Source organism: Oncorhynchus keta, chromosome 28, assembly GCF_023373465.1.
Source record: "Oncorhynchus keta strain PuntledgeMale-10-30-2019 chromosome 28, Oket_V2, whole genome shotgun sequence".
Lineage (NCBI taxonomy): Eukaryota > Metazoa > Chordata > Actinopteri > Salmoniformes > Salmonidae > Oncorhynchus > Oncorhynchus keta.
This window is the reverse complement of record NC_068448.1, coordinates 77,314,262-77,336,325: the sequence shown is the minus strand read 5'-3', so window position 1 is coordinate 77,336,325 and position 22,064 is coordinate 77,314,262. Positions and strand designations below refer to the sequence as shown.

At 46.7% G+C, this 22,064-nt stretch overlaps 1 protein-coding gene and 1 long non-coding RNA gene across 51 annotated transcripts in view; one reads left to right on the top strand and one right to left on the bottom strand.

Moving 5' to 3' along the window:
- LOC118378129 (late secretory pathway protein AVL9 homolog) overlaps window positions 1–11,990 on the top strand; it is a 39,422-nt gene extending 27,432 nt beyond the window's left edge. The window contains exons 12-16 of the mRNA XM_052484027.1: window positions 1–56; window positions 1,465–1,582; window positions 2,491–2,544; window positions 8,145–8,233; window positions 10,246–11,990. The exon at window positions 1–56 is cut by the window's left edge and continues 164 nt beyond it. Coding sequence (XP_052339987.1) covers window positions 1–56; window positions 1,465–1,582; window positions 2,491–2,544; window positions 8,145–8,233; window positions 10,246–10,376 — 448 coding nt within the window. The 3' untranslated portion in view covers window positions 10,377–11,990. The remainder of the gene's footprint in view (window positions 57–1,464; window positions 1,583–2,490; window positions 2,545–8,144; window positions 8,234–10,245) is intronic.
- On the bottom strand, window positions 10,703–13,399 carry LOC127912924 (uncharacterized). Of its 50 annotated transcripts, none has more exons than XR_008084102.1 (8): window positions 13,257–13,399; window positions 12,641–13,127; window positions 12,424–12,544; window positions 11,746–12,360; window positions 11,561–11,713; window positions 11,145–11,368; window positions 10,946–11,112; window positions 10,703–10,849 (listed from the first exon to the last, which is right to left on the bottom strand). It is a non-coding gene; the product is annotated as an uncharacterized LOC127912924 (long non-coding RNA). The 50 variants fall into 50 exon arrangements; XR_008084100.1 differs by having other exon boundaries at window positions 10,765–10,913; XR_008084109.1 differs by lacking the exon at window positions 10,703–10,849 and having other exon boundaries at window positions 10,967–11,112; window positions 11,145–11,272; window positions 11,305–11,361; window positions 11,618–11,745; window positions 11,842–12,360.
- Between the last annotated feature and the right edge of the window lie 8,665 nt (window positions 13,400–22,064).

Below are 22,064 nucleotides of genomic sequence, written 5' to 3'. Positions count from 1 at the left end.
CAGGGCCCAGTTTGGACTCTACATACACTCCCTCCTATCCTCTACCTTACTAGAAGGTATTGATGATACACTCTACCTTACTAGAAGGTATTGATGATACACTCTACCTTACCAGAAGGTATTGATGATACACTCTACCTTACCAGAAGGTATTGATGATACACTCTACCTTACCAGAAGGTATTGATGATACACTCTACCTTACCAGAAGGTATTGATGATACACTCTACCTTACCAGAAGGTATTGATGATACACTCTACCTTACCAGAAGGTATTGATGATACACTCTACCTTACCAGAAGGTATTGATGATACACTCTACCTTACTAAATCAAATCAAATCAAATGTATTTATAAAGCCCTTCTTACATCAGCTGATATCTCAAAGTGCTGTACAGAAACCCTTCCTAAAACCCCAAACAGCAAGCAATGCAGGTGTAGAAGCACAGTGGCTAGGAAAAACTCCCTAGAAAGGCCGGAACCTAGGAAGAAACCTAGAGAGGAACCAGGCTATGTGTGGTGGCCAGTCCTCTTCTGGCTGTGCCGGGTGGAGATTATAACAGAACATGGCCAAGATGTTCAAATGTTCATAAATGACCAGCATGGTCCAATAATAATAAGGCAGAACAGTTGAAACTGGAGCAGCAGCACGGCCAGGTGGACTGGGGACAGCAAGGAGTCATCATGTCAGGTAGTCCTGAGGCATGGTCCTAGGTCTCAGGTCCTCCGAGACAAAGAGAGAATTAGAGAGAGCACACTTAAATTCACACAGGACACCGGATAGGACAAGAGAAGTACTCCAGATATAACAGACTGACCCTAGCCCCCCGACACATAAACTACTGCAGCATAAATACTGGAGGCTGAGACAGGAGGGGTCAGGAGACACTGTGGCCCCATCCGAGGACACCCCTGGGCAGGGCCAAACAGGAAGGATATAAACAGGAAGGATATTACTAGAAGGTATTGATTTTTGCAGGTCCATCAGTAGGCATCTTCTATTCAACCATCATTTACATCCATTTTCAACCATCACCTGCAACTTGATTACTAATCTTTCCCTGAATCAAGTCTATAGATTCATGTCTGATTAGCATGGAGAAAATAATTTGTTTTCAGAGGATTTCACAACAAAAGGCTAAATGTTTGTTTCCTCTCTCTCTCTCTCTCTCTCTCTCTCTCTCTCTCTCTCTCTCTCTCTCTCTCTCTCTCTCTCTCTCTCTCTCTCTCTCTCTCTCTCTCTCTGTATCTCTCTCTCTCTGTATCTCTCTCTCTCTCTCTCTCTGTATCTCTCTCTGTATCTCTCTCTCTCTGTATCTCTCTCCTACTCTGTCTCTTTCTGTCTCTTGGTCTCTCTCTTTCTCTCTCTTTCTGTCTGTCTCTCTTTCTGTCTCTTGGTCTCTCTCTTTCTCTCTCTTCTGTCTGTCTGTCTTTCTGTCTCTCTGTCTCTCTGTGTGTCCAGATAATGAGAAGTTGCTAGCGGACTGGGGCACTCCCTTCATCTCAGCCTGGAGGATCACACGCAACTACAGAGTGTGGTTCATCAACAAGCACCCAGCCATGGCCGAGATCACCCCAGGGTAAGAAACACATTCTGAGGGCGGTAGAGGCTCTGAGGGCGGTAGAGGCTCTGAGGGCGGTAGAGGCTCTGAGGGCGGTAGAGGCTCTGAGGGCGGTAGAGGCTCTGAGGGCGGTAGAGGCTCTGAGGGCGGTAGAGGCTCTGAGGGCGGTAGAGGCTCTGAGGGCGGTAGAGGCTCTGAGGGCGGTGGAGGCTCTGAGGGCGGTAGAGGCTCTGAGGGCGGTAGAGGCTCTGAGGGCGGTAGAGGCTCTGAGGGCGGTAGAGGCTCTGAGGGCGGTAGAGGCTCTGAGGGCGGTAGAGGCTCTGAGGGCGGTAGAGGCTCTGAGGGCGGTAGAGGCTCTGAGGGCGGTAGAGGCTCTGAGGGCGGTAGAGGCTCTGAGGGCGGTAGAGGCTCTGAGGGCGGTAGAGGCTCTGAGGGCGGTAGAGGCTCTGAGGGCGGTAGAGGCTCTGAGGGCGGTAGAGGCTCTGAGGGCGGTAGAGGCTCTGAGGGCGGTAGAGGCTCTGAGGGCGGTAGAGGCTCTGAGGGCGGTAGAGGCTCTGAGGGCGGTAGAGGCTCTGAGGGCGGTAGAGGCTCTGAGGGCGGTAGAGGCTCTGAGGGCGGTAGAGGCTCTGAGGGCGGTAGAGGCTCTGAGGGCGGTAGAGGCTCTGAGGGCGGTAGAGGCTCTGAGGGCGGTAGAGGCTCTGAGGGCGGTAGAGGCTCTGAGGGCGGTAGAGGCTCTGAGGGCGGTAGAGGCTCTGAGGGCGGTAGAGGCTCTGAGGGCGGTAGAGGCTCTGAGGGTGGTAGAGGGTGGTAGAGGCTCTGAGGGTGGTAGCTTGGTGATGGATTAGTCATCTTTAGTGTCTTCTAAATGTAAAATATCTAGATGTTTGACTTGGATAAATAACCTGTGTTATTCCCTCCTTTCTCAGTCATCCGTTCCAAGGACAGTACAGTGCTGCTGATCTGAAACTAAGATTCTCACAGTGAGTACTTCAGTCTAACTAAGATTCTCACAGTGAGTACTGCAGCCCAATTAACATTCTCACAGTGAGTACTTCAGTCCAACTAAGATTCTCACAGTGAGTACTTCAGTCCAACTAAGATTCTCACAGTGAGTACTTCAGTCTAACTAAGATTCTCACAGTGAGTACTTCAGTCTAACTAAGATTCTCACAGTGAGTACGTCAGTCTAACTAAGATTCTCACAGTGAGTACTTCAGTCTAACTAAGATTCTCACAGTGAGTACTTCAGTCTAACTAAGATTCTCACAGTGAGTACTTCAGTCTAACTAAGATTCTCACCGTGAGTACGTCAGTCCAACTAAGATTCTCACCGTGAGTACTTCAGTCTAACTAAGATTCTCACCGTGAGTACTTCAGTCTAACTAAGATTCACACAGTGAGTACTTCAGTATTCTTTGACACCGTTCTACATATCTGTACTATAGGCTATATCACACAATGTAATCATTGAAATGACAATCTCACAAAAACATGCAGATGTCTGCCTCCCGGTGGTGAAGCGTGGTAGTGTCTGCCTCCCAGTGGTGAAGTGTGGTAGTGTTTCTATGCCAGGTGGAATGTGAATAATGCAGATGTCTGCCTCCCGGTGGTGAAGTTTGGTAGTGTTTCTATGCCAGGTGGACTGTGGAATAATGCAGATGTCTGCCTCCCGGTGGTGAAGTGTGGTAGTGTTTCTATGCCAGGTGGAATGTGGAATAATGCAGATGTCTGCCTCCCGGTGGTGAAGTGTGGTAGTGTTTCTATGCCAGGTGGAATGTGGAATAATGCAGATGTCTGCCTCCCGGTGGTGAAGTGTGGTAGTGTTTCTATGCCAGGTGGAATGTGGAATAATGCAGATGTCTGCCTCCCGGTGGTGAAGTGTGGTAGTGTTTCTATGCCAGGTGGACTGTGGCATAAAAAGGCCTTTCACTGCTTCTCATTTCACTGCTTCTCATGTCACTGCTTGTCTGATTTATAATAATACAATAGGCTGTGGCCCATTCCATCAACTCAGTGGCCTTGTGGTTCGTGTCAGCCCTGAGATTGGGAGGATGGGAGTTACTTGTGGTTCGTGTCAGCCCTGAGATTGGGAGGATGGGAGTTACTTGTGGTTCGTGTCAGCCCTAAGATTGGGAGGATGGGAGTTACTTGTGGTTCGTGTCAGCCCTGAGATTGGGAGGATGGGAGTTACTTGTGGTTAGTGTCAGCCCTGAGATTGGGAGGATGGGAGTTACTTGTGGTTCGTGTCAGGCCTGAGATTGGGAGGATGGGAGTTACTTGTGGTTCGTGTCAGCCCTGAGATTGGGAGGATGGGAGTTACTTGTGGTTCGTGTCAGCCCTAAGATTGGGAGGATGGGAGTTACTTGTGGTTCGTGTCAGCCCTGAGATTGGGAGGATGGGAGTTACTATCCCCGGCTGAGTCATACCAAAGACTGTAAAAATGGGACTCAATGTGTGTCTACTTGGCACTCAGCATTAAGGAGATAGATTTGGGGGGGGGGTAAGGCCATACGGTGAGACTACAGTCCTGTCCTGGGGGTGTATTTGTACATTAAGCTGCCCCAGACTACAGTCCTGTCCTGGGGGTGTATTTGTACATTAAGCTGCCCCAGACTACAGTCTGCCCCAGACTACAGTCCTGTCCTGGGGGTGTATTTGTACATTAAGCTGCACAAGACTACAGTCCTGTCCAGGGGGTGTATTTGTACATTAAGCTGCCCCAGACTACAGTCCTGTCCTGGGGGTGTATTTGTACATTAAGCTGCCCCAGACTACAGTCCTGTCCAGGGGGTGTATTTGTACATTAAGCTGCCCCAGACTACAGTCCTGTCCTGGGGGTGTATTTGTACATTAAGCTGCCCCAGACTACAGTCCTGTCCTGGGGGTGTATTTGTACATTAAGCTGCCCCAGACTACAGTCCTGTCCTGGGGGTGTATTTGTACATTAAGCTGCCCCAGACTACAGTCCTGTCCTGGGGGTGTATTTGTACAACAGGTGTAGTAGACCTCACAGTGAAATGCTGAATACAACAGGTGTAGTAGACCTCACAGTGAAATGTTGAATACAACAGGTGTAGTAGACCTTAGTGAAAAATAACAGTAGTGAGGCTCTATAAAGTAGAGGCTCTATAAAGTAGAGGCTCTATACAGTAGAGAGGCTCTATACAGTAGAGAGGCTCTATACAGTAGAGAGGCTCTATACAGTAGAGGTTCTATACAGTAGAGGCTCTATACAGTAGCTATATACAGTAGAGGTTCTATACAGTAGCTATATACAGTAGAGAGGCTCTATACAGTAGCTATATACAGTAGAGAGGCTCTATACAGTAGCTATATACAGTAGAGAGGTTCTATACAGTAGCTATATACAGTAGAGAGGCTCTATACAGTAGAGGCTCTATACAGTAGAGGCTCTATACAGTAGAGGCTCTATACAGTAGCTATATACAGTAGAGGTTCTATACAGTAGCTATATACAGTAGAGAGGCTCTATACAGTAGCTATATACAGTAGAGGTTCTATACAGTAGCTATATACAGTAGAGAGGTTCTATACAGTAGCTATATACAGTAGAGAGGCTCTATACAGTAGAGAGGCTCTATACAGTAGAGAGGCTCTATACAGTAGAGAGGCTCTATACAGTAGCTATATACAGTAGAGAGGTTCTATACAGTAGCTATATACAGTAGAGAGGTTCTATACAGTAGCTATATACAGTAGAGGCTCTATACAGTAGAGGCTCTATACAGTAGAGAGATTCTATACAGTAGCTATATACAGTAGAGGTTCTATACAGTAGAGAGGTTCTATACAGTAGCTATATACAGTAGAGGCTCTATACAGTAGCTATATACAGTAGAGAGGTTCTATACAGTAGTGAGGTTCTATACAGTAGCTATATACAGTAGAGAGGTTCTATACAGTAGCTATATACAGTAGAGAGGCTACATACAGACACTGGTTAGTCTGGCTGATTGAGGTAGTATGTACATGTAGATATGGTTAAAGTAACTGTGCATATATGATAAACAGAGAGCAGCAGCAGCGTAAAGAGGGGTTGGGTTGGGGGGCACACATTGCAAATAGTCCGGGTGGCCATTTGATGAGCTGTTCAGGAGTATTGTAGCGTGGAGGTAAAAACTGTTGAGGAGCCTTTTGGTCCTAGGCTTGGCACTCCGGTACCGCTTGCCATGCGATAGTAGAGAGAACTGTCTGACTGGGGTGGCTGGGGTCTTTTTGTCCTAGACTTGGCACTCTGGTACCGCTTGCCATGCGATAGTAGAGAGAACAGTCTATGACTGGGGTGGCTGGGGTCTTTGACAATTTTTAGGGCCTTCCTCTGACACCGCCTGGTGTAGAGGTCCTGGATGGCAGGACGCTTAGCCCCAGTGATGTACTAGGCCGTACGCACGACCCTCTGTAGTGCCTTGTGGTCAGAGGCCGAGCAGTTACCGTACCAGGCAGTGATGCAACCAGTCAGGATGCTCTCGATGTTGCAGCTGTAGAACCTTTTGAGGATCTCAGGTCCCATGCCAAATCTTTTTAGTCTCCTGAGGGGGAATAGGCTTTGTCATGACGTCTTCACGACTGTCTTGGTGTGTTTGGACCATTCTAGTTTGTTGGTGATGTGGACACCAAGAGGAACTTGAAGCTCTCAACCTGCTGCATTACTGTGAAGGCTGCCATGCATTGGTACAGTGAGAGTTCAGAGGAGTAGCTACAGTTGAAGTCTGAAGTTTACATACACTTAGCTTGGAGTCATTAAAACTCATTTTTCATCCACTCCACACATTTCTTGTTAACAAACTATAGTTTTGGCAAGTCGGCTAGGACATCTACTTTATGCATGACACAAGTAATTTTCCATCAGTTGTTTACAGACAGATTATTTCACTTATAATTCACTGTATCACAATTCCAGTGGGTCAGAAGTTTACATACACTAAGTTGACTGTGCCTTTAAACGGCTTGGAAAATTTCTGAAAATTACGTCATGGGTTTAGAAGCTGCTGATAGGCTAATTGACATCATTTGAGTCAATTGGAGGTGTACCTGTGGATGTATTTCAAGGCCTACCTTCAAACTCAGTGCCTTTTGCTTGACATCATGGGAAAATCAAAAGAAATCAGCCAAAACCTCAGGAAAAAAAATGTAGACCTCCACAAGTCTGATTCATTCATCCTTGGGAGCAATTTCCAAACGCTTGAAGATACCACGTTCATCTATACAAACAATAGTATGCAAGTATAAACACCATGGGACCACGCAGCCATCATACCGCTCAGGAAGGAGATCTGTTCTATCTCCTAGAGATGAACATGCTTTGGTGCGAAAAGAGAAAATCAATCCCAGAACAACAGCAAAGGACCTTGTGAAGATGCTGGAGGAAACAGGTACAGATGTATCTACAGTGCCTTGCGAAAGTATTCAGCCCCCTTGAACTTTGCGACCTTTTGCCACATTTCAGGCTTCAAACATAAAGATATAAAACTGTATTTTTTTGTGAAGAATCAACAACAAGTGGGACACAATCATGAAGTGGAACGACATTTATTGGATATTTCAAACTTTTTTTAACAAATCAAAAACTGAAAAATTGGGCGTGCAAAATTATTCAGTCCCTTTACTTTCAGTGCAGCAAACTCTCTCCAGAAGTTCAGTGAGGATCTCTGAATGATCCAATGTTGACCGAAATGACTAATGATGATAAATACAATCCACCTGTGTGTGATCAAGTCTCCGTATAAATGCACCTGCACTGTGATAGTCTCAGAGGTCCGTTAAAAGCGCAGAGAGCATCATGAAGAACAAGGAACACACCAGGCAGGTCCGAGATACTGTTGTGAAGAAGTTTAAAGCCGGATTTGGATACAAAAAGTATTTCCCAGGCTTTAAACATCCCAAGGAGCACTGTGCAAGCGATAATATTGAAATGGAAGGAGTATCAGACCACTGCAAATCTACCAAGACCTGGCCGTCCCTCTAAACTTTCAGCTCATACAAGGAGAAGACTGATCAGAGATGCAGCCAAGAGGCCCATGATCACTCTGAATGAACTGCAGAGATCTACAGCTGAGGTGGGAGACTCTGTCCATAGGACAACAATCAGTCGTATATTGCACAAATCTGGCCTTTATGGAAGAGTGGCAAGAAGAAAGCCATTTCTTAAAGATGGTGGTCAGCCTGTCACGCAGTCTCCTCATGGATTGCAATATAATCGGACACCAAAAAATGCAGATTAACGATTTGTTATGAAAATTTGAAGTCGCCCTAATTAATCGGTCGACCTCTAATCTTGGCACTGTAATGTTGAAATGTGTGTTGACATTAAAAAGGTACAACCAGGCTGGATTTTGTTGTATATTTGTTGTGATAACATCCGGCAATTCAGGTTGGATGATTAGTTCTCTCAACCTCTCTCACTACTATAACGAGTTGTAGTAACACCCAGAACATTCAGATAGACCACTACTGTTTTGTTTCTTGGAAGAGCAGAGAAATGTGACACCAGGGTTTATTTCTGGGTTCCAGATGGTTAGTTGTGACTGAGTAGCCATTCTGTTTTCTCTCTCAATTTCAGCTCGGTGCAGAACAGTGAGCGCGGGAAGAAGATGGGGGCAGCTGTGATCACCACCAGTCGGAGTGTTGTGCAGACTGGGAAGGCAGTAGGTGAGACCGAGTCAGCCTCTCTAGCCAACCCTACCCCAGTGAGACAGACAATCCAACTCTCTAGCCAACCCTACCCCAGTGAGACAGACAATCCAACTCTCTAGCCAACCCTACCCCAGTGAGACAGACAATTCAACTCTCTAGCCAACCCTTCCCCAGTGAGACTAACAAACAAACAGACAGACAGACTCTCTAGCCAACCCTTCCCTGGTGAGAGAGAGAGACAGACAGACAGACAGACAGACAGACACACTCTTTAGCCAACCCTTCCCCAGTGAGACAAACAGACAGACTGACTCTCTAGCCAACCCTTGAGAGAGAGAGAGAGAGAGAGAGAGAGAGAGAGAGAGAGAGACTCTTTAGCCAACCCTTCCCCAGTGAGACAAACAGACAGACATACTAACAGGAAAACCAGAATCCTGCAAACAAAATGTCTGGAAGACCTGTGATTTTTGTGAAAGTTACTGTGATTTTGCCCCATTTCAACCCTAACAGTGCATTCAGGAAAGCATTCAGATCCCTTGACTTTTCCACATTTTATTACGTTTCAGCCTAGAAATTTTTGCAAATGTATTACAAATAAAAAAAACTGAAATATTCCATTTACATAAGTATTCAGACCCTTTACTCAGTACTTTGATGAAGAACCTTTTGCAGTGATTACAGCCTCCGAGTCTTCTTGGGTATGACGCTACAAGCTTGGCACATCTGTATTTGGAGTTTCTCCCATTCTTCTCTGCAGATCCTCTCAAGCTCTGTCAGGTTGGATGGGGAGCGTCACTGCACAGCTATTTTCAGGTCTCTCCAGAGATCTTCAATCGGGTTCAAGAACATTCCACTCAAGAACATTCAGAGAGACTTGTCCCGAAGCCACTCCTGTGTTGTCTTGGCTGTGTACTTATGGTCGTTGTCCTGTTGGAAGGTGAACCGTCGCCCCAGTCTGAGGTCCTGAGTGCTCTGGAGCAGGTTTTCATCAAGGATCTCTCTGTACTTTGCTCCGTTCATCTTTCCCTCTGTCCTGACTAGTCTCCCAGTCCCTGCCACTGAAAAACATCCCCACAGCATGATGTTGCCACCACCATGCTTCACCGTAAGGATGGTGCCAGGTTTCCTCCAGACGTGACACTTGGCATTCAGGCCAAACAGTTCAATCTTGGTTTCATCAGACCAGAGAATCTTGTTTCTCATGGTCTGAGAGTCCTTTAGGTGCCCATTGGCAAACTCCAAGTGGGCTGTCACTCTACCATAAAGGCCTGATTGGTGGAGTGCTGCAGAGATGGTTGTCCTTCTGGACATTTCTCCCATCTCCACAGAGGAACTCTGGAGCTCTGTCAGAATGACCATTGGGTTCTTGGTCACCTCTCTGACCAAGGCCCTTCTCCCTTGATTGCTCAGTTTGTCCGGTCGGCCAGCTTTAGGAAGAGTCTTGGTGTTTCCAAACTTCTTCCATTTAAGAATGATGGAGGCCACTGTGTTCTTGGGGACCTTCAATGCTTCAGAAATGTTTTGGTACCCTTCCCCAGATCTGTGCCTCGACACAATCCTGTCTCGGAGCTCTACGGACAATTCCTTGGTCCTTATGGCTTGTTTTTGCTCTGACATGCACTGTCAACTGTGGGACCTTATATAGACCGACAGGTGTGTGCCTTTCCAAATCATGTCCAATCAATTGAATTTACCACAGGAGGACTTCGATCAAGTTGTAGAAACATCTCAAGGATGATCAATGGAAACAGGATGCACCTGAACTCAATTTCGAGTCTCATAGCAAAGTGTCTGAATTCTTATGTAAATAATATATTTCTGTTTATTATATTTTATAAATTTGCACAAAAAAAAAGATAAATTAATTATTGCTTTGTCATTATGGAGTATTGTGTGTAGATTGAGGAAAAAATATATATTTAATTCATTTTAGAATAAGGCTGTAATGTAACAAAATGTGGAAAAGGTCTAGGCGAATACTTCCTGAATGCACTGTATATCTAATCCCTCCTGTCTCCATCCTCCAGGTCAGTCGGTGGGTGGAGCTCTGAGCAGCGCTAAGTCAGCCATGTCCTCCTGGTTCTCTACACCGCCAGCTATCGTACCCACTCCAGCAGCCTCACCAGAGCCTCCGTTACCTACAGAGACCAAGCCTTGAACACCTGCCTGCCCCCCTCACCCAGTCTCTTCTCACAGCAGCTGTCTAGTGGGAGAGACTAGGGTTAACCTACCCCCCCTCAACAGTCTTCCCCTGACTCTCTCAATTCATCTTCCCTTGATTTCTTGCACTCTTTCTCCTCATTCTCAAACCCCATTGGAGAAAAAAGTCAGAGGGGGGAGGGATCTTGGACTGTGTCCTCCAATACAGTTGAGGCAAGGAGATACTTCTCCTCTCAGATCACAACATTTTTTATTTAACCTTTATTTAACTAGGCAAGTCAGTTAAGAATAAATTATTATTTACTATGATAGCCTACCGGAGAACAGTGGGTTAACTGCCTTGTTCAGGGGCAGAACGACAGATGTGTACCTTGTCAGCTCAGGGATTTGATCTTGCAACCTTTCAGTTACTAGTCTAACGCTCTAACCACTAGGCTACCTGCCACCTCTACACTATAACCACTAGGCTACCTGCCGCCCCTACACTATAACCACTAGGCTACCTGCCACCTCTACACTCTAACCACTAGGCTACCTGCCACCCCTACACTCTAACCACTAGGCTACCTGCCGCCCCTACACTCTAACCACTAGGCTACCTGCCACCTCTACACTCTAACCACTAGGCTACCTGCCACCTCTACACTCTAACCACTAGGCTACCTGCCACCTCTACACTCTAACCACTAGGCTACCTGCCACCTCTACACTCTAACCACCAGGCTACCTGCCACCTCTACACTCTAACCACCAGGCTACCTGCCACCTCTACACTCTAACGACCAGGCTACCTGCCACCTCTACACTCTAACCACCAGGCTACCTGCCGTCCCTACACTCTAACCACGAGGCTACCTGCCACCTCTACACTCTAACCACTAGACTACCTGCCTCCTCTACACTCTAACCACTAGGCTACCTGCCACCTCTACACTCTAACCACGAGGCTACCTGCCACCTCTACACTCTAACCACTAGGCTACCTGCCACCTCTACACTCTAACCACCAGGCTACCTGCCGTCCCTACACTCTAACCACTAGGCTACCTGCCACCTCTACACTCTAACCACTAGACTACCTGCCTCCTCTACACTCTAACCACTAGGCTACCTGCCACCTCTACACTCTAACCACTAGGCTACCTGCCACCTCTACACTCTAACCACTAGGCTACCTGCCACCTCTACACTCTAACCACTAGGCTACCTGCCTCCTCTACACTCTAACCACTAGACTACCTGCCTCCTCTACACTCTAACCACTAGGCTACCTGCCACCTCTACACTCTAACCACTAGGCTACCTGCCACCTCTACACTCTAACCACTAGGCTACCTGCCACCTCTACACTCTAACCACTAGGCTACCTGCCTCCTCTATACTCTAACCACTAGGCTACCTGCCACCTCTACACTCTAACCACTAGGCTACCTGCCACCTCTACACTCTAACCACTAGACTACCTGCCTCCTCCACACTCTAACCACTAGGCTACCTGCCACCTCTACACTCTAACCACGAGGCTACCTGCCACCTCTACACTCTAACCACTAGGCTACCTGCCACCTCTACACTCTAACCACTAGACTACCTGCCTCCTCTACACTCTAACCACTAGGCTACCTGCCGTCCCTACACTCTAACCACTAGGCTACCTGCCGTCCCTACACTCTAACCACTAGGCTACCTGCCGCCTCTACACTCTAACCACTAGGCTACCTGCCACCTCTACACTCTAACCACTAGGCTACCTGCCGCCTCTACACTCTAACCACTAGGCTACCTGCCACCTCTACACTCTAACCACCAGGCTACCTGCCGTCCCTACACTCTAACCACGAGGCTACCTGCCACCTCTACACTCTAACCACTAGACTACCTGCCTCCTCTACACTCTAACCACTAGGCTACCTGCCACCTCTACACTCTAACCACGAGGCTACCTGCCACCTCTACACTCTAACCACTAGGCTACCTGCCACCTCTACACTCTAACCACCAGGCTACCTGCCTCCCTACACTCTAACCACTAGGCTACCTGCCACCTCTACACTCTAACCACTAGACTACCTGCCTCCTCTACACTCTAACCACTAGGCTACCTGCCACCTCTACACTCTAACCACGAGGCTACCTGCCACCTCTACACTCTAACCACTAGGCTACCTGCCACCTCTACACTCTAACCACTAGGCTACCTGCCTCCTCTACACTCTAACCACTAGGCTACCTGCCACCTCTACACTCTAACCACTAGGCTACCTGCCTCCTCTACACTCTAACCACTAGGCTACCTGCCACCTCTACACTCTAACCACTAGGCTACCTGCCACCTCTACACTCTAACCACTAGGCTACCTGCCTCCTCTACACTCTAACCACTAGGCTACCTGCCACCTCTACACTCTAACCACTAGGCTACCTGCCTCCTCTACACTCTAACCACTAGGCTACCTGCCACCTCTACACTCTAACCACTAGGCTACCTGCCACCTCTACACTCTAACCACTAGGCTACCTGCCTCCTCTACACTCTAACCACTAGGCTACCTGCCACCTCTACACTCTAACCACTAGGCTACCTGCCACCTCTACACTCTAACCACTAGACTACCTGCCTCCTCTACACTCTAACCACTAGGCTACCTGCCGTCCCTACACTCTAACCACTAGGCTACCTGCCGTCCCTACACTCTAACCACTAGGCTACCTGCCGTCCCTACACTCTAACCACTAGGCTACCTGCCACCTCTACACTCTAACCACTAGGCTACCCTGCCTCCTCTACACTCTAACCACTAGGCTACCTGCCACCTCTACACTCTAACCACTAGGCTACCTGCTGTCCCTACACTCTAACCACTAGGCTACCTGCCACCTCTACACTCTAACCACTAGGCTACCTGCCACCTCTACACTCTAACCACTAGGCTACCTGCCACCTCTACACTCTAACCACTAGGCTACCCTGCCACCTCTACACTCTAACCACTAGGCTACCTGCCACCTCTACACTCTAACCACTAGGCTACCCTGCCGCCTCTACACTCTAACCACCTGCCGCCCCTAGATGGCAAAACAGATGGATCCTGTTTGTGTCCCAAATGGCACCTTATTCCCTTCTATAGTGCACTACAATTTTTCAAAAGGGAAAAAATACTTTAAAATAAGATATTTCTTTATAAAGGGAATAGATTGCCATTTAGGATGCATCCCAGGTGTCCAGGACACTCCCTTCATCCTCTATACAACTGCTCCAGTATGGAGGGCAGACAGGCAGACAGACAGGCAGGCAGACAGACGGGCAGACAGACAGACATTTCAGGCAGGCAGACAGACGGGCAGACAGACAGACAGACAGACAGACAGACAGACGGGCAGACATTTCCATGCTCAGAGTCTCAGCCTCTTTAGATTTGAGGGTTTTCTGTGTTTTTATCCCAGTGTTTTTCTCTAGCTGTATACTGTCTATACTGACAGTCTTTAATGACGGTGTGAGTCGCTGTCTACATCGGAATGGTACCACTCCTACGCGACTCTCGTCCCCTGTAGGCAGAATCGACACGCTATCTGACCTAAGACAATGGTGTTACTGTAAATCAACAAGACACTGGGTCCAGAGCAAGTTGATCTCACATTGAACAAGTGGGTTGTGTTGGGTTGGTTAGTGGGCGGGTTAGTTTGGGTTGGTCGGTGGGGGGTTGGTCGGTGGGGGGGTTGTGTTGGGTGGGTTAGTGGGCGGGTTAGTTTGGGTTGGTGCATTCTGTTCGTCACTCCGTCAGGAAGACAACTGGTTTGGACTCGTTATATCCATCTATGATAGAATACTATGTTATAGTGAACTCTGTAGAGAGATGACGGCTGGAGGAATGTGGGATATAAACAGATATACTGATGTATTTAGCCTTTTTTATATTGATATAGTTCTGTCCTTGAGCTGTTCTTGTCTATTCATGTTCTGTAATTATGTGTTGTGTGGAACCCCAGGAAGAGTGTCTGCTGCTATAGCAACAGCTAATGGGGGATTCGAATAAAATACCAGAAAACGAGTTTGTTGGACTCCCACATAATCATTACGGTTTCCCTCGTCGTCATAACAACACTGGAACCAATCACTACTAATCTATGGACCACACCAAACTACAGTGTCAGTGTTGTCTGACATGGCACCCTATTCCCTATGAAGTGCACTACTTTTGACCAGTGGCTTTGGTCAAAAGTAGTGCACTACATAGGGAATTGTATGTGTCTGTACAAAGTAAAAGAGGATTTTTATACTGAACAAAAAAATATAAGTTCAACAATTTTACCGAGTTACATTTCATATGTGGAAATCAGTCCATTTTAAATAAATTCACGACTGAGAATACCTTTAAAAGAAAATGGGCCGCGGGATATCGTTACGTTATTTCATGGGCCGCGGGATATCGTTACGGTAATTCATGGGCCTCGGGATATCGTTACGGTAATTCATGGGCCTCTGGATATCGTTACTGTAATTCATGGGCCTCTGGATATCGTTACGGTATTTCATGGGCCTCGGGATATAGTCACGGTAATTCATGGGCCTCGGGATATCGTTACGGTATTTCATGGGCCTCTGGATATCGTTACGGTAATTCATGGGCCTCTGGATATCGTTACGGTAATTCATGGGCCTCTGGATATCGTTACGGTATTTCATGGGCCTCGGGATATCGTTACGGTAATTCATGGGCCTCTGGATATAGTCACGGTAATTCATGGGCCTCTGGATATCGTTACGGTATTTCATGGGCCTCGGGATATAGTCACGGTAATTCATGGGCCTCGGGATATCGTTACGGTATTTCATGGGCCGCGGGATATCGTTACGGTAATTCATGGGCCTCGGGATATCGTTACGGTAATTCATGGGCCTCGGGATATCGTTACGGTAATTCATGGGCCTCGGGATATCGTTACGGTAATTCATGGGCCTCGGGATATAGTTACGGTAATTCATGGGCCTCTGGATATCGTTACGGTAATTCATGGGCCTCGGGATATCGTTACGGTAATTCATGGGCCTCGGGATATCGTTACGGTAATTCATGGGCCTCGGGATATCGTTACGGTATTTCATGGGCCTCGGGATATGGTTACGGTAATTCATGGGCCTCGGGATATCGTTACGGTAATTCATGGGCCGCGGGATATCGTTACGGTATTTCATGGGCCTCGGGATATCGTTACGGTATTTCATGGGCCGCGGGATATCGTTACGGTAATTCATGGGCCTCGGGATATCGTTACGGTCATTCATGGGCCTCGGGATATCGTTACGGTAATTTATGGGCCTCGGGATATCGTTAGGTTAATTCATGGGCCTCGGGATATCGTTACGGTAATTCATGGGCCGCGGGATATCGTTACTGTATTTCATGGGCCTCGGGATATCGTTACTGTATTTCATGGGCCTCGGGATATCGTTACGGTATTTCTGTGCATTCAAATTGGCATCAATAATATAAAATATTGTACGTAGTTTAAGCCTGCCCAAACCATTACCCCACCACCACCATGAAGCACTCTGTTCACAACGTTGACATCAGCAAACCGCTTACGCACACGACGCCATGCACGTGCTCTGTGGTTGTGAGGCCAGTTGGACGTACAGTTGGACCAAATTCTTTAAAATGACGTTGGAAGCGGCTTATGGTAGAGAAATGAACATTCAATTATCTGGCAACAGCTCTGGTGGACATTCCTGCAGTCAGCATGCCAATTGCACGCTCCCTTAAAACTTGAGACATCTGTGGCATTGTGTTGGATGACAAAACTGCACATTTTTAGAGTGGCATTTTATTGTCCCCAGCACAAGGTGCACCTGTGTAATGATCATGTTGTTTAATCAGCTTTTTGATATGCCACACCTGTCAGGTGGATGGATTATCTTGGCAAAGGAGAAACGCGCACTAACAGCGATGTAAACACATTTGAGATAAGCTTTCTGTGCGTATGGAACATTTCTGGGATGTTTTATTTCAGCTCATGAAAGACGGGACAAAGACTTTACATGTTGCGTTTATATTTCTGTTTAGTATATATCTATGTGCACATTCTTAGTAGCCTCTACTTGTCACTTTAAGATGATTACGGCTGTCTGAATGATGGCTGTCTTTCTGTCAGCTGTCTGAATGATGGCTGTCTTTCTGTCAGCTGTCTGAATGATGGCTGTCGTTCTGTCAGCTGTCTGAATGATGGCTGTCTTTCTGTCAGCTGTCTGAATGATGGCTGTCTTTCTGTCAGCTGTCTGAATGATGGCTGTCTTTCTGTCAGCTGTCTGAATGATGGCTGTCATTCTGTCAGCTGTCTGAATGATGGCTGTCGTTCTGTCAGCTGTCTGAATGATGGCTGTCTTTCTGTCAGCTGTCTGAATGATGGCTGTCGTTCTGTCAGCTGTCTGTATGATGGCTGTCTTTCTGTCAGATGTCTAAACTTTGGATGTCCTCAAGTTCCCGTCATGACTTTTAAACTCAAATCTTTTAAACTCAAACTGTGTTTAGACTGTATGCTCCATTTGTTAAATTCTATTATCAATTCTAAGTATTTTGGGTTTCTTTAAAAAATAAATATATTTTTGTTATATTTACAATGTGTATTTAAAATATGAATGTATTGTAAATTGTAAATTGAAATTCACAAAATATTTCCCTGAAAGATTCTTTGGAAGTATTTTGTTGAGAAAAACGGTTGTAATTTATGCTATGCTGTATTGCTGTATTAAATAAGAGAAACTGAAAGTCTCCTCTTTACCTAAAAATACGAAAATTATAGTTATCTAAAAGCTTCTGTACCTAAAAAAAAAAAATGAGTAGTTTTACTCCCGTAAACTGTTAGCGACTGAAGAGGAAGCGAGACACCCCACTTATTTTTTCCCCTGTATTTTATGGTTCAATGAACAAAGTAGACCAGATCCACTGCTTATGGAGGGAGAAAGAGAGCAGAGCAACAGGACCAACCCCCACTACTAAAACTCCCTACAAAGGCCTGAACCTAGAGAGGAACCAGGCTCTGAGGGGTGATCAGTCATCTTCTGGCTGGGCCGGGTGGAGATTATAACAGAACATGGCCAAGATGTTCATAGATGACGAGCAGGGTCAAATAATAATAATCACAGTGGTTGTAGAGGGTGCAACAGGCGCCAACATGGACAGGAAGATCACATCAGTGACTCAACCCACTCAATTGATGCACCCCTCCTAGGGATGGCATGGAAGAGGACCAGTAAGCCAGCGACTCAGCCCCCGTAATAGGGTTTGAGCCAGAGAATCCCAGTGGAGAGAGGGGAACCGGCCAGGCAGAGACAGCAAGGGTGGTTCATTGCTCCAGTGGCTTTCCGTTCACCTTCACACTCCTGGGCCAGACTACACTCAATCATAGGACCTACTGAAGAGATGAGTCTTCAATAAAGACTTAAAAGGTTGAGACCGAGTCTGCGTCTCTCACATGAATAGGCAGACCATAAAAATGGAGCTCTAAAGGAGAATATTTATGCTTATTTATTTTATCTTGTGTCCTTTAACTATTTGTACATTGTACATTGTGTATATATATATAAGACATTTGTAATGTCTACTGTTTTGAAACTTCTGTATGTGTAATGTTTACTGTTCATTTTTGTTGTTTTTCACTTTATATATTCACTTTGTATGTTGTCTACCTCACTTGCTTTGGCAATGTTAACACATGTTTCCCATGCCAATAAAGCCCTTGAATTGAATTGAAATTGAATTGAAAGCCCTGCCTCCAGCTGTTTGCTTAGAAATTCTAGGGACAGTAAGGAGGCCTGCGTCTTGTGACCGTAGCGTACGTGTAGGTATGTACGGCAGGACCAAATCAGAAAGATAGGTAATGCTTTGTAGGTTAGCGAACCTTGGAATCAGCCCTTGCCTTAACAGGAAGCCAGTGTAGAGAGGCTAGCACTGGAGTAATATGATCAAATTGTTTAGTTCTAGTCAAGATTCTAGCAGCTGTGTTTAGCACTAACTGAAGTTTATTTAGTGCTTTACCCGGGTAGCCGAAAAGTAGAGCATTGCAATAGTCTAACCTAGAAATGACAAAAGCATGGATACATTTTTCTGTATGATTTTAGGACAAAGTTTCTGATTTTTGCAATGTTATGGAAAAAGCTGTCCTTGAAACAGTCTTGATATGTTTGTGAATAAAGAGATCAGGGTCCAGAGAAACGCTGAGGTCCTTCACAGTTTTATTTGAGACGAGTGTACAACCATCAAGATGATCTGTCAGATTCAACAGAAGATCTTTTTGTTTCTTGGGACCAAGAACAAGCATCTCTGTTTTGTCCGAGTTTAAATATATATGCCATTTAGCAGACGCTTTTATCCAAAGCGACTTACAGTCATGTGTGCATACATTCTACGTATGGGTGGTCCCGGGAATCGAACCCACTACCCTGGCGTTACAAGCGCCATGCTCTACCAACTGTGCTACAGAAGGACATTTGAAGCCATCCACTTCCTTATGTCTGAAACACAGGACATTTCGGGGCTTCACCATGTTTCATTGTACAGCTGTGTGTCATCTGCATAGTACTGAAAGTTAACATTATGTTTCCGAATGACATCATTGGATCGGAGGGTGAGGGCTATGGTCATTCCTCCCAGAAATGTCTGGGACCTGTTGGATCGGAGGGTGAGGGCTATGGTCATTCCTCCCAGAAATGTCTGGGACCTGTTGGATCGGAGGGTGAGGGCTATGGTCATTCCTCCCAGAAATGTCTGGGACCTGTTGGATCGGAGGGTGATGGCTATGGTCATTCCTCCCAGAAATGTCCGGGAACGGGAAAATAATGTATGAAGAGCAGAATTAGGCCGATACCCGCTAATGATCAAAATCCAGAAAAGAGCCCTTAAATTCTACAACCACCTAAAAAATGTGATTCCCAAACCTTCCATAACAAAGCCATCACCTACAGAGAGATGAACCTGGAGAAGAGTCCCCTAAGAAAGCTAGTCCTGGGACTCTGTTCACAAACATAAGCAGACCACACAAAGTCCCAGGACAGTAACACAATTAGACCCAACCAAATCATGAGTAAACAAAAAGATGACTTTACACATTGGAAATAATTAACAAAAAAAATGATCAAACTAGAATGCTATTTGGCCCTAAACAGAGAGTACAAAGTGGCAGAGTACCTGACCACTGTGACTGACCCAAACTTAAGGAAAGCTTTGACTATGTACAGACTCAGTGAGCATAGCCTTGCTATTGAGAAAGGCCGCCGTAGACAGACATGGCTCTCAAGAGAAGACAGGCTATGTGCTCACTGCCCACAAAATGAGGTGGAAACTGAGCTGCACTTCCTAACCTCCTGCCCAATGTATGACCGTAGAGACACATATTTCCCTCAGATTACACAGATCCACAAAGAATTTGAAAACAAACCCAATATTGATAGACTCCCATATCTACTGGTTGAAATACCGCAGTGTGCCATCACTGCAGCAAGTTTTGTGACCTGTTGCCACAAGAAAAGGGGGTTAAGGGTCTATTCATGTTCTGGTCTATTCATATGTGGGTTAGCTAAACAAAGGACCAGGGTAGAGGATGGGTGGCGGGGGCTAGGACACGTGGTAGCAGGCACATGGTCCATACAAAAACAGGCAGCAGCCATGTGCATGTTTCAACAACAATGCAGCCAACCCTATCACACAGTACACACACACACACACACACACACACACACACACACAGACTGATGAACCCAGAGACCTTGCGGATTGGGGGTGGATAAAGAAGAAACTGAAGCGAGACATCCCACTCCCTAATTTGTTCTGGTTCATATACAGTCAATTAACTAAGCAGACCAAACCCAGCTAGCTAATGCATTGGTGGCTATGGGAGACCCACCCCATTAAGCAGACCGGAACTGACCATTTCTTTCAGTGGTAAACGACCTGAGTGGGACATCTTATTTTATCAACCATCTTTGGTAGAGGAATGTTTGTTTGGCTTGGAGTCCCACATGGCTACCTACTGCCTACATGGCTACCTACTGCCTACATGGCTACATACTGCCTACATGGCTACATACTGCCTACATGGCTACCGACGTGGTTACCTACTGCCTACATGGCTACCTACATGGCTACCTACTGCCTACATGGCTACCTACTGCCTACATGACTACCTACATGGCTACCTACTGCCTACATGGCTACCTACTACCTACATGGCTACCTACATGGCTACCTACATGGCTACCTACATGGCTACCTACTGCCTACAAGGCTAACTACTCTTTACATTGCTACATACTGCCTACATGGCTACCTACTGCCTACATGGCTACCTACATGGCTACCTACTGCCTACATGGGTACCTGCTGCCCACATGGCTACCTACATGGCTACCTACTGCCTACATGGGTACCTGCTGCCCACATGGCTGCCTACATGGCTACATACTGCCTACATGGCTACCTACATGGCTACCTACTGCCTACATGGCTACATGGCTACCTACATGGCTACATACTGCCTACATGGCTACATACTGCCTACATGGCTACATACTGCCTACATGGCTACCTGCTGCCTACATGACCACCTACATTGCTATCTACATGGCTACCTACTGCTTACATGGCTACCTACTGCTTACATGGCTACCTACTGCCGACATGGCTACCTACATGGCTGGCTACATGGGTACCTGCTGCCCACATGGCTACCTACATGGCTACCTACTGCCTACATGGGTACCTGCTGCCCACATGGCTACCTACATGGCTACCTACATGGCTACCTACATGGCTACCTACATGGCTACCTACTGCCTACATGGCTACATACAGCCTACATGGCTACATACAGCCTACATGGCTACCTACATGGTTACATACTGCCTACATGGCTACCTACATGGCTACATACTGCCTACATGACCACCTACATTGCTACCTACATGGCTACCTACCTACTGCTTACATAGCTACCTACATGGCTGCCTACTGCTTACATTGCCACCTACTGCTTACATGGCTACCTACTGCTTACATGGCTACCTACATGGCTACATACTCTCGACATGGCTACCTACTGCCTACATGGCTAAATGATGCCTACATTGCCACCTACTGCTTACATGGCTAACTACTGCTTGCACGGCTGCCTACTGCTTACATTGCCACCTACTGCTTACATGGCTACCTACTGCTTACATGGCTACCTACATGGCTACATACTCTCGACATGGCTACATACTCTCGACATGGCTACCTACTACCTACATGGCTACCTACTGCCTACATGGCTAAATGCTGCCTACATGGCTACCTACTGCCTACATGGCTACCTACAGCCTACACCTCTCTAAATGCTGCCTACATGGCTACCTACTGCCATCATGTCTACCTACATGGCTAACTACTCTCGACATGGCTACCTACTGCCTCCATGGCTACCTACTGCCTACATGGCTACCTACTCTCGACATGGCTACCTACTGCCTACATGGCTACCTACTGCCTACATGGCTACCTACATGGCTACCTACTGCCTACATGGCTACCTACTGCCTACATGGCTACCTACTGCCGACATGGCTACCTACTGCCTACATGGCTACCTACTGCCTACATGGCTACCTACATGGCTACCTACTGCCTACATGGCTACCTACTCTCGACCTTCTCCA